Source organism: Ursus arctos, unplaced genomic scaffold (genome assembly GCF_023065955.2).
Source record: "Ursus arctos isolate Adak ecotype North America unplaced genomic scaffold, UrsArc2.0 scaffold_19, whole genome shotgun sequence".
NCBI lineage: Eukaryota > Metazoa > Chordata > Mammalia > Carnivora > Ursidae > Ursus > Ursus arctos.
The window spans coordinates 811,454-823,702 of NW_026622863.1; the positions used below are offsets into that span (position 1 = coordinate 811,454).

Sequence of the window (12,249 nt, forward strand, 5' to 3'; positions counted from 1 at the left end):
GGCGAGGTTACACACAGGTCAGGGCCACGCTAAGAACCAGAGCCACGGTTTTCAAGCTCATTGTTTAGGGCTTGAATCTCCTTCAAAAACCTTTTTATGTAGAAACTCAACATAAAACAGAAAAGGAGCTGGAGTTTCAGATGTGAGCGGATTCTAGGGATTCTCAAAGTAACTTATGACCCGGCCTGCTCAGCGCAGGGGCTGGGGGGCGTCGCAGGGTACCGTGCAGGTGCGGCTGTGGCATGTGCCCCCAGAGGTGCGTGCCCCCCACATGGGGCTGCTTCCATCCGTCAGGCACTGCTCTGTTTTCCACGGAGATCCTATCCTCCCAACAAATGGGGGCAGAGCCTGTCTCTAACACCCTCCCCAGACGGAAACGCCAGGCTTTGCACACCAGGACCTGGCTCTCGGCGCTGCCGGGCCTCAGCGGGCCTCAGAGTGCTCGCACCCTTGCCTCCCTCAGGGGCACCTGGCTCCTGCCCTGGGCTGCCCGGAGGCGGGGGATGTCCCAGCTTCGGCTGTGTTAGCCAGGACCAGGGTGGCAGGCGGCTCTGTGCACAGACACACCTGGAGAGTCTAGTCCCCAGGCCCTCGTGGGGACTCAGCCCCCACCCCCGACACAAGGGGCATCTGCCCTGACCCTGACGGCCCAGCACTGTGGACTTCTCCCGGCCAGCATCCATCCTGGGAGGGGCATGGGAGGAAGGTTCCAGGGAGGTCCCAGGGCACAGAGGGAAGACACGGAAGGATCCGAACACAGACACCAGTGGCCATGGGCTTGCTGTGGGCCTGGGCCAGTCCCTAGCCATGGGGGACCCTGTGCTGTTGACGCGGCACCAGGGTATGAGACATAGGAGGCCAGCGCGCCTGCAGCCGAGCACGCATGGAAGTGACCTGTGGGTGCGTGGCAGCCCGGCCTGTGCTGACCCTCGGCTGCCCCAGTCCCACCATTGGCCTCAGTGCTGTCTGACACGGCCTGTGGGGGAGCTGGGGGCGGGGGGAGGTGGTCTTAGGCGGGAGGCCATGCTGGGGTCTCCAGGCCCTCAGTCCTTGATCAGAGCCAGCCTCATGTCCTGAAGAGGGAAACTGAGGTGGAAGCGAGGCTATTTCGGGCCTGTCCCCCACCCTGTGGGCCCCGGCTTTGGCTGCCCTGGGGCCCGCACATGTGGGTGCGGACCTCCACCATCTGGACACACGGGGAGCGCAGGTGGCCTCCCCTCTGCTCCCAGCACGCACCCCACCAGGCACCCTCGACCTGCCCAATGCCCTCCAATAGGCTAGGGGCCCCTCCAGGCGGACCAGAAGCACCAACAGGCCGCTAACCAAGCCGCCAATGGCCAACTCCCAGGGCACCTGCTCCCGGCTCACTTTGCGAGTGGGGTGCAGGACGGCATGGGGCTGTCGAGCCGAGGGTTGTGCCCTCAGGGAGCAGGCCCGTGTGTGTGTGGGTGGGAGACAACCCCAGCCCGGGGGAACCTTCCGGGAGCCTCGTGGTCGCACTGACGCAGGAAGTGGGGTTGCATTCTGTGTCCTTAGGGGCACATGTTCCAAAGACAAATCAACATCCTTCTGTGGTCTCGTTAGTCAAAGATGATTATTTTTTGAAAGTACTTGATATAATTCGTAGCATAAACCAAATAACTGTGTAAACATTTTTGGGAATCAAAATGTTCAGTATTAAGACAGACACAGTGCCAAATCAGTGGGATCAAATGAAGACCCCGCAGGGCTCGATCTGATTTTCCCCAGTGGCATGTGGCTCCCTAGTTACAAGGGAAGACCACAGACAGCCGGAAGCCTGTCACAGGTGTCAGGTGTGATGCCAAGGGCTGCCCCCCAAGAAGAGCCGGATGGCGGGCAGCCTGCTTGGGAGACGGTGTCCGGAGCGTGCGTCCCGGCCTCAGGCAGGAGGGGTGCGGACCCGTCACCCCAGAGCAAACACTACGCCCAGGGTCAGGCTTGGGGGGGGGCTGGGCCGCACACAGCGCAGGGGTGGGGGTGGTCAGGCCGGCGTCTACAGCATCTCAAGGCACCTCCCCCCCCCCATTTTGCTGCTCTTCTTAGCCACGCATTCTGGGTCTATAACATTCCGGAAAATCTCCAGACTTCCAGAGTGTGAGGGCCACTTCCCGGCAGCCTTGGGCAGAGCAGCTGCCCTGGTCTCCAGCCACCTGCCCAGTAGCCTCTGGGTTCTCTGCTTGCAGTGCACACGGGCTGCCACCAAGGGCAGGGGTGCATGCTGCAGGGCCTGCGGAGGGAGCAGCACGGAGAGGCGGGGAAAGGGTCAAGGCAGGGCAGCTACAAGGCCATCGGTGGTAGCCACGGCTACCGCGAAGACAGGGGCCGCGTGGCCGCAGTCGGAGACACGGACCATCTGGCTCATCCATCACAGAAGTCTGCCAGTCCCTCGTCTAGAAGGTTCCAATGGGGGACAGTGGGGCCACACGTCCCCTGGGGAGGCCACACAGACAGGCCCAGTCCACGGGAGAAACTTGGCTGTGTGATGCGTACACGCACGCAGACCCCACGTGGTCCCCATGCGGGAAGCACAGCAATGCTTGTGCTTCCTGCAGAGACTTTACTGAGTTTTGCTGGGAGACCTACTGCCCTGGGGGATACCGCTGGGCACCGTGGGGACCCATGTGGCGCCAGTGTGGGTGTGGTGGTGGGGATGCAGCAGACGTCCATCTGAAAACCAGCCCTGGGTTGAGGCGGCCTCACCCTGTGACCTCACTTCTGTCGGCCCCGGCTCTGCTCCCTCTGAGGTCGGGGTTCTAGTTTAAAGGGGTTGCTGGCTCGCTGGTGCCCGGCCTCGGGGCACCCTGGTCACCCGGGTAGAACTGCCTGACCAGGTCTCTCTTGTTGATCTTTCCCATCTGGTTCCGCGGGATCTCCTCCACCAGCAGGAACTCCGAGGGCACAGCATACGGGGCCAGGACGCCCCTGTGAAGACAAGCAGACTCTGAGCGGCAGGAGCTTGGGGCCCGGACACCCCCTCCCCATGGGACAGGCAAACTGGTCCCCCGGGGTGCCAAAGCCCAACCATACCCCATGCCTGCCGCGGCAGGGTGTCTGTGCTGTGGATGCTAACACGGAGATGCCGCGGCCCGTGTTCCAGGCCCACCTGTGGGCAGAGGACAAACCCTCCTCAGGGCCTGGCCTCCCAGAGCTGGGAAGAGTGGGTCCCACTCTCGGCTGGCTGTCACTATCAGGGGCCACGGCCAGACGGGTGGAGCAGGCAGGCCGGCCGGGCCAGGGGACCCTTGCAGACCCCCGGGCGCAGTGGCCAGGTGGGCTGGGGCTGCACTCCCCGCAGAGCCCTGTGGTAAGTGGGAGGGGCTGATCTGCTGGTCCAAGAGCTGCCCTGTGTCCCGCACTCCCACAAGGGCTGCATTAGATGGTGTGTTCTCCTGCGAGGGGCCACGTGGATGGGTCTTGCCACCCCCAGGCTCTACTCTGAGAAATGACTCCTTAGGCGGCAGGAGCCGGTTCTCCCCCGAGGCCCCCTCTGAGCCACCTGTCCCTGCGACAGCCACGCGTGGGGCCACGTCCCCTTTCTGAGGAAAGCACAGGATGCCACCAGGCAGGGGGCTCGGGAGGCACCCCAACGTGTGCCCGGGGCCAGGAGGTGTGTGTGGCCCTCTGGGCTGCAAGCTGTGGGGGCGACCTCAGCCACCGGTGAGGTATTGTGGTCAGCTCATGATGGGTGGTGGCAGAGACCCCCAGCTCTCAGCCTTGGCAGCTGGGTGCTCGCGAACAGACACATGCTAATTGCCTTTGCGGGCTGGGTCCACGTGCACACAGATGCTGAGTGTCGGCAATACCCCCCTGAAGGCACCATTACCTTGGGGTGGCTCATGCTGGAAGCAGCCAGCTGCAGGCCGGCATGGGGGAGCTCGGGGTGCAGGTGTGGGCTCACGAGGGGAGAGCGTGCCCCCACCTGTGGTCCTGGCAGCTGGGAGAGACGGCCGGTGGCCCACGAGGGTACCACTGGGCTGGACTTTGCCGGAGCAAACCACCAGCACTATCCGAGGGACTCTGGCGGCAAGGCAGGGCACACCCGAGGCTCGATCAAGGAACGCAGCTGCTCGGAGCACCCCAGCCCCACTGCCCAAACCCCGCGTCTCCAGGGTGTGTGGGTGGCTCTCCCCACGGCTGCTTCTCCTGCGGCAGGCCAGCAGCAAGCCGGTGCCAGGGCCCAGAGAGGGAGGCCCAAGGCGCCGGCCGATCCCCGTGCTGGACGGCCAGGTGAGAAGGCAGTGGAGCACCGCTTCCCACCATCAGGAGAAAGTACCCTCAAGAATGAGGCCAAATTCAAGGCATGTTCAGACACAGACGCTGACAGTCCCCACGGGCAGGCTGGCCGCAGAGGTGAGCGGGCAGCTGCCGAGGAACCCGGGCCGGGGGCACAGGCTGGGTCATGTGTCATTTCCTGGTGACTGAACCCTCTCGGAGAGATGACGCTTGACCAGAAATACAGCTAACCCTTGAACACCGGTTTGAGTTTCATGAATCCACTTATATGTGGACTTTTGGATAAATACGGCAGAGGACTGAAAATGTGTGATTTCCTTCCCGTTTTCTTTTCTGCGCGTTACCTCACCGCACGGACACGGGACACGATACGCACAACATACAAACTACGTGTTCTCGGTGAGCAGCGGAGCCCGCTCCGGGGTCAGCCGTGCTAAGAACGCAGTGTGTGCAGCGAGAGCAGCGGAGGCGTGCTGCCGGAGCGCGGGGTGGGGGGCAGACGGCGCTGAGAGCCAGTCGTTAGGAGCCCTAACCTAGCGGCCACTTTCGCAAGAAGGAACCAAAGACATAAAAGTTAGAAGATGAAGTAGAAGCGTTAGGAAGGGCGGCCGTGGGCGCTGACATCTCCGACAGCAGCAGGCCTTGGGCGCTGGGGCCTGAGGACTCTGCCCCGGAACGTGTTCGCACGGCGGACCCCGTGCACCGGCCCCTGGGCTCCTGCAAAGGGCCACGGCTCAGCATCTGGTTCAAGAGGAAAAGTCCGAACTCGCCTCAAGGCAAAGTTGAGCTGTTTGTGAAAAGCAGGCTTCCTGTGGAAGCGTGGACCACGGAGGAAGTGTTCTCCAGGGAGAAGGCGTGGCGGGCACAAAGTGAGGATGGGATGCTAAGCTAAAGCCCACGACTCCTCCGTGGTCACATCAGACATCAATTGTGGTTCAAGACCACGGACCCTGGATTCTTCCCCGGTGTATAAATCCCACACCCCTTTCTGACTTGGTATCTGGGGGATAGAATGGTCATGGGCGGTCCGTGTACCGGGTCCCACAAACATGGCACTGTCGCCTTCCTCCAGGCCACGCTCACCCCCTCGAGGGGACGTGCTGCTTGAGCCCCTGACTCTGGCTCGGGGAGTACAGACCGAAGGAGGAATCTTCAGGAAGGAAAACCACGGGAGGTGACAGGGAGGGAGAGCACCTTCACTAAGACCGCGTCTGGGAGAGCGATCCAGACTTGGACCTGCCCTCCGTGGGCTGCGTGGCCTCAGGGTCACTGCCCAGTGACCCTTCAGCTTGAGGACACAGAGGCCTGGATGCCGGCCTCACTGTGGGACTGTCCTGGAGATGGCAGGTTGGCCGCCTGCCCTGACCTCCTGGGGTGTTCTCCCCCCCACCCCAAGCGCACAGAGCACCCGCCTCAGGTCTTCCTGCGGCCACGGTCCCAAGCCAGACAGGTGCACGAGGCTCCTGGGACTGGACCCTGACTCCCGGGTGGAGAGCTCAGCACAGGGCGTGTGGTGTTTAATCGAAGCCACAACCGTGACCAGAATCTTCTCCTCTGTTGGACGCCCTGCTCCAGGTGGGATTCTGCAAACCCAGGGAGCTCATCGCCCAGCTGCGCTACCCCTCATGAAACACGGGCTCCTGCTGTTTGTGAAATCGTGTTGGACAAGCCAAAAATATCTTTAGTGCTGAGGAGGGAGGCAAGTCGGGAAGGAAGGGGGTGCAGGGAGAGGGCAGAGGAAGGAGAAACTTCTCCGACTGGAAATGAAGAATTGGGGGATATTACTAACAGCTTCCTTCCTGAGCTCGGGGCTGCAGCCAGGCTGCCTGCAGACCCCCCTCCCTGTCTGTCCCTCGGCCTCCAGCGTGACTGACCGTGGGGCGCCGCAGGCACAGGAAAGGGAGTCTGTGAGGGTTGGCATGTAGAGAAAGCCCCGGGGCCACGGGATGTGGGCAAAAAGGCTCTAGGGACGGCCTAGGGTAAGGCGAAGGTGAGTCTGCAGGGACGCGTGGTGAGGGGACGGGGCTGAGGTGGGGGCACAGGCAAGGGGAGAGCGGTGGCCCCAGCTCCCAAAGGCGTGCTCAGCACGGGTGGGTGGGTGAGGGGAAGGACAGGAGGCTCTCTGCCTGTGGATCCCTCCTGAAGCCAGCAGAGGACTCTGCACCCTGTCCGATGGCTGGGGCTCCCACTCCGTGGTCCCGGCTCTCTCCACCTCCCCAGCGACCATCACAGAGCCTCCCTGCGGCCCTTTGTGTGTTGGGGGCACCTCGGGAATGTAACATGTCACCTGACCTTCCAGGCACCCCCCACCCCCAACCCTGAGATGAACAGCTGCAAGATGCGAGACCCCGCCTGTGCCTCCCCCGACCCCGGGACAGTCCCTCCCCCACCTGTCCCTTCCTCCAGCCCCACAAGAGCCCCCGCCTGTACCTACCTTGCCCACTCTCTGAGCTCCCTGTGGGACAGAGAGTGTCCCTCTTGAAGAGTCAGCAGGGCAGTGACCCGCTGGCCCCATGTCATGTCTGGAACTCCAATCACAGCCACATCTGTGGACGGAAGAAACGCATGCTCACTGCTGCAGGCTGGGGACATGCCCAGAGGGCAGCATGGGGTCAGCACAGCCCCATTCCCACAAGTGTCCCAGGTGGAGCTCGGGGTGGGGGCTGGCTTTCCTGTGTCTCTGCCCTCCCCGCACTGCCCCAGGGCTGGGGACAACAGCCAGTGAGCCACGTGGGGGAGCCTCTGCCATCCCCAGGGTCCTCACAGCCTCTGACCTGAGGTCAGGAGCAGGTCTGGGAGGGGTCCACGCTTCCTGGACCAGCAACCACCAGTGCCCACTCTGGCGCAACCAGGACGCTCAGCCCACAGCCACTGTGAGCAAGCCGGTGATGCTGAGCACGGGGGGCTGTGCAGACCAGCAGCAGCCCGGTCAGGCCGGGACCCCGGCCGCGGTGCAGAGGCGGGGGGCATGGAGGTGGCAGGGGGAGGGTCCCTACTGTGTGTGCCCGAGGGTGAGTCACCTGGTTCAGTTCTGTCTACAGACAACACAGATGGAAGTGCGTCTGGAATGTTTCCAGGATGGTGGGGTCTGGTCCCAGCTCGCTGTGGGAGGTCCCGGCCACGGCGGGGAGCCACGTACCTGTGATGCTGGGGTGCGCCAGCAGCAGCCGCTCCACCTCCAGGGCGCTGACCTTGTAGCCGCCAGTCTTGATGATGTCCACGGACGTGCGGCCCCGGATCCAGTACCTGCCATCCTTAAACACGGCCGTGTCACCTGGGGAAAGGGGCTCTGGTCACCAGGACGCACGTTCCGGGGCCAGCATGTTTCGAGGGGCACACATGTGGTGAGCAGCGCCCCCACCGTCACATGCCGGGCGCCTGTGTGTGGGGGCGTCGGTATCCCCACACGGTGACCCGTGCAGGGACGGGGTGCACGCAGGGCATTTCAGGACAGCCGGCAAACGTGAAGTTCAATGGCTTGACCTCAGCCTCTGGTCCGACCTCAGACGGCCCCAGGCAGACAGCAGCAACCCACGAAGGTCGATGGGGCCCGCCCGTGAAGACGGGGCTCAGAGGCACGACGGCGGCGCTGTCACCACCCAGCTCAGCCCCTTCCCGCTCTTTCTCAGGCCGGTGCAAACAGACAGAGCAAGAATCAGTCGCCTCCTGCCGTCCCACCGTGGGGTCCCGGTCACAGCAGGGTCCTAGTGCAGAGGACATCACTGTGGCCGCCCTTCATTCGTGGGCTCTCCTGGGCTGCAAGCAGTCCCATGGAGTCTCCGAAGGAGGAGAAAGCCCTCCTCCTGCTTCGCGCGGACTGCGTGGTTTCCCGCCGTGCTTCCCTGCGTGCCGGTCCCCCTGAAGGCCCACCTGGTCCCTTCTCAGGCCGCACTGGGCAATGGGATGCTCGCCGTACCGCGAAGGCCAGCCCAGGACAGGGGGGACGCGGGGAGACAGGCCCGAGTGTGTGTGCGGACGTGCGTGTGGACGTGTGTGCGTGTGGACGTGATGTGAACGTGTGTGTGTGGACGTGCGCGTGTGAATGTGTGTGGACGGGTGTGCATGGATGTGTGTGCGCACGCGTGTGTGCTCCCACAGTGCACGCACGTGTGAGCGTGTGGCTGTGAGGACGCCCCTACCTGGCCCTCTGAGAACAGCGCTGGCCCTCCCCACCTGCGCTCACACAGCCCGAGCCCCACGTTGGGTCATTAGCTGGAATAAATCATCAGTGTTTCATTACAAGTCACGCCACCCACACAGGAAGGCACGTCCATCACCTGCCGCAGCCCAGGGCGCGATCCGCTCTACTAAACAAGACAGAGGCTCGTGCCTGGACAGGTGGCCGGCTTACTTATGGTGGCGTGGGAAGGCCAGGCTCCAAGAGTACATACGGGCCACGAGCCTGGCGGGTTCTCTCCCACTGACGGGAAGCAGAGGAAGCCAGAGGCTTTGCACGAGCATCTATGGAAAGGGCATCATGGCCCCAGGATGGCCTGACGGGGGTGGCGGCTGGCCGGCGGGAAGGGGTGCAGGCGCGGAGGAGCAGGACGGGCTGCAGGGAGGACTGGGGTGGACGAAGCCCGCCCTGGGTCCTGTGAGGCCCACAGTGCTCCCCATTCCTGGGGTGCAGCCCCCGCTCTTGCTGCCCTCCCTCCCCCCTGGAGGCTGTGTGCTCTCCCGAGAGCCTCCTGACTGCCAGCCACCTGTTCCTTAAAGGCACCGACGGGCCCAATCCAAGCTGTTGCTGCCTCCTGCTGCTGGATGGACACTGCCCTCGCCCCGGATCCCTCCAGTGCTTTCCTGGACCTGTCCCACCACCTCCACTCACACAGAGACCCAGCAGACCGAGGGACCCTCCCTGGGCTCAGGTTCCTGTCCCTGGTCCTGCTGGAGATGCCCCGCACTGCCCAGACCACAGCGGCTGAGGCTGGGGGGCGTCTCCCCAACGTGGCACCTGCCCCCCAGGCTGCTCTTCCAGTCCTGCCCTTACTGCCAGGAAAGGAGGCTGCAGGCTCTGGCTTGCTTCCCTGGATGGGGGAGCACCATACCTGCTCACTGCGAAGGGGTGAAGGGGACCAGGATGGGACTGCCCTACTCTCGGGGACCCCTCCCCACGCTGCCTGCAGACCCTGAGGTGCCGGCCGCCTCGGTTCTGAATGCAGGACCATGGGGGCAGGAAGCGCACGCTGATCACGGGACATACTCGGAACTGAGGCCTGGTCTACAAGGCTGCTTGGCGTCCCGGAAAACAAGGACCCTCAACACCCCTTTCAGGCCTTTCTGCTCCGTTTCCATGGATACTGGCTGGCACAGACACTAAATCCCAGCACAGAGACGGTGGCTGGGAGGCGAGTGCTGTCCCCAAACTCCCTCGAGTCTCTAACCCACGGGCAGCCCACCTCTGAAGGGTAGGACGTGCTCAGTGCCAGGATGGGGCTCAGAAGAGGGGTCCCTGGCGGTGAGCCGTGTGTACAGAGCCCTGCCCGACGTCCGCGTGCCACAGCGCCGCCCACCTGCTCCTCGGCGGGACAGAGCCCCGAGCACAGGGTGGCGGGGGTGGCGTGGGAGGCCACGCGGCTCCCTCAGCTCGCCCTGGGCCTCTGCACACCCATGTCGGCAGCTCCCAGGAGGACGAGTCAAACAAAAAGCAAGCCCCCCGACCGAGAGACCCCGCGGCAGACAACTTTAAGGTTTTTGATAAATTTGACAAAGTAGGAGGTGTGGTATCTCAGGAGGTGCTGGCAGTCCCCGCGGACTCCGCGTGGCCAGGCGGCGCCTCCGTTCACGACAGGAAGACACACTCGTGTGGCTCGCAGGGGGCCGCCCTGCTCGCCACCAGTCACTTCCTGTGAGTCGGTACCTATCTCAAGTAAAAAGTTCTAAGAAACTGCTATTTGGTCTGTAGAGACGTCCCTGCATCCCGGGGGGCTCGCGCCCACGTGGAGTCACTCCAGTGTCTGCCCCGCGCTGCGACTAAGCCACGTTTCAGGAAAGAACCCGTGTTAACTGAACTCACGACCAAGAAGCAAGCATGGCAAACTGCTCACCACGGTGCTAATTACTGTGCTGACGAGGTCGTCTGTCCCTTGGGTGTCAGCACCCCACCCCTGCTGGAAAACACCTGCCCCGCTCTCCGGGGGGCGCACGGGGGTGTAGAGGCCGGGGTGCAGGGCGGCAGCGGAGAACCCAGCCCTCCACTCTGCGCCTGGTGCATGTCGGGCACCGTCAGGCCCCGTGAGCCTGGCATGGGCTGCTCCTGGCATCGCCCCAAGACAGAGCTGGGGGGCTGGGGCTGGTAGGGGGCAGCTCGTGGTGGGTCGACTCCCCTGGCCATGGGGCAGCTCAGCCTCCCACGTGTCCTTCCTGCTCTCAGCCCCAGGTGGTGGCTCCCAGAATCACAGGATGTGGTGTCCTGAGCGCCAGCACGAGGAGGGACGTCAAAGTCAGAGCACCCAAGGTGCTCGGCTTGTCCACGTTAGGACTCTGGGATGGAGAAGAGTCTTGGGACTCCAAAGACGGGAAGGTCACACGCTGCCAAGAAGGACGTGGCTGCAGCCGGCAGCAAGCGTGGAAGCTAGAAACCAATAAAGATGGTTTCTAACCCTGAACTCTACCTCGCCCGGCCGAGTGAAGACACTGTCAGATGCACGCTCCCCCAAAGCGCTCACCCCACAACCGTCCGTCAGGAGGCTCCCGGGAAGGCAGCCCCCAGACTGTGGAGCAGAAGGGAAGGAGGAGGCTGCAGGAGGGGCCTGGTGGGGCGGCAGGCACTGGGGTCTCCCCTGAGTGGGTGGGGTGGCGCTGGGGTACCTCACTCGGGGAAACGAGGGGACAGAAGGACCACGGTCCCCATGAGGCTCAGGCCCGAGTGCTGCGTCCACGGCCTCACGCACAGAGACTGCACTGGAGCCACTGAACGTGGTGCTTCTCGGGGGAGGACAGGTGTGGAGAGCAGCATGAGAGCCCAGGCGTGAACGGCTACTGTTCTCAAACTGTAACACCAGTGGGGTCCTCCAGCCACGCACGTATCACTGGAAACGGAAAACTTACACACACTCTTCCTCTGCCCAAGGGTCTGGGACCGACTAGGGAAGAGCGCGGGGGCCCCAGGAGCCAGCCCGCGTGCAGCTGGAGTGCGACATCCAACAGAGGGAACACGGTCTCACGTCGCCACTGGGTCACCGCGTCACTGCACACGGAAGCCTGTTCCAGCAGGTCCAAGACTAGCTTCACCAACGCAAAGCCCGACAAGTGGCAGAAGAGACCCAGGAGCGCACCCCCGCGAGCCCTGGGAAACAAAGTTAAGCCAGATAAAAAAATGAGACACGACACATCGAAACCTTCCACACACGGACCCGGCCAGCTGCAGACTGCACGGCCGGTCTCGCCAAGCATCCCCGAAGGGGCCCCACTGGCTGGCACAGCCTTCACGGTGACCCTGCCTCCCGGGTCAGCGAGGCGCACAGGTCGGAGACAGCCGTCCCCTCCGCGCACCCACATCTGCTAACATGCAGCACGTGGCCTAGTTCCTAACTGTGACCTACTGGCCAAGACGGAAGATCTGGCTGGAGAAGGAACGCAGAACCCCAGCTGGAGCACGGCAGGAAGTGAGCAGAGCGGACACTGCGCCTGGCGCCTCGACGCTTCTCCATTGGGAGGTGTGAAATGTTAGCACTGCTTGCGTCCACTGTGTCCCCGAGAGCAAAGATGCTCACTGAGGGAGCACCAGAGGCCAGAGATCCGAGGAGGGAAGGAGCCCTGCCACAGGTGAGAGTGGCCAGCGGCTGTGAGAACCCAGCAGAGGCCCAGACGCGCACACGCCCGCACGCGTCAGCACTTCCTGTCCTCACTCTCCAGAACACGGTTTCTAAAGGCCTCCCGACACCTGCTGCTGGGCACGTCCGAGCATGGGCGGCAGCCCCCACGGGTGGATGCGGCTTCCTGCCTCGCACTTTGTAGATAACACGGCAGCAGACGTCCGTGCGCCCGGCTCTG

At 63.4% G+C, this 12,249-nt stretch overlaps 1 protein-coding gene across 5 annotated transcripts in view; it reads right to left on the minus strand.

Moving 5' to 3' along the window:
• Positions 1–1,577: 1,577 nt before the first annotated feature.
• Positions 1,578–12,249, minus strand: part of ACSF3 (acyl-CoA synthetase family member 3) — a 52,123-nt gene continuing 41,451 nt past the window's right edge. For all 5 annotated transcript variants that reach the window (XM_026494584.4, XM_026494583.4, XM_057314247.1 and 2 more), the window contains 3 exons: positions 7,394–7,528; positions 6,689–6,800; positions 1,578–2,943 (listed from right to left, as the gene is read on the minus strand). In XM_026494584.4, coding sequence (XP_026350369.1) covers positions 2,775–2,943; positions 6,689–6,800; positions 7,394–7,528 — 416 coding nt within the window. In that variant the 3' untranslated portion in view covers positions 1,578–2,774. The remainder of the gene's footprint in view (positions 2,944–6,688; positions 6,801–7,393; positions 7,529–12,249) is intronic.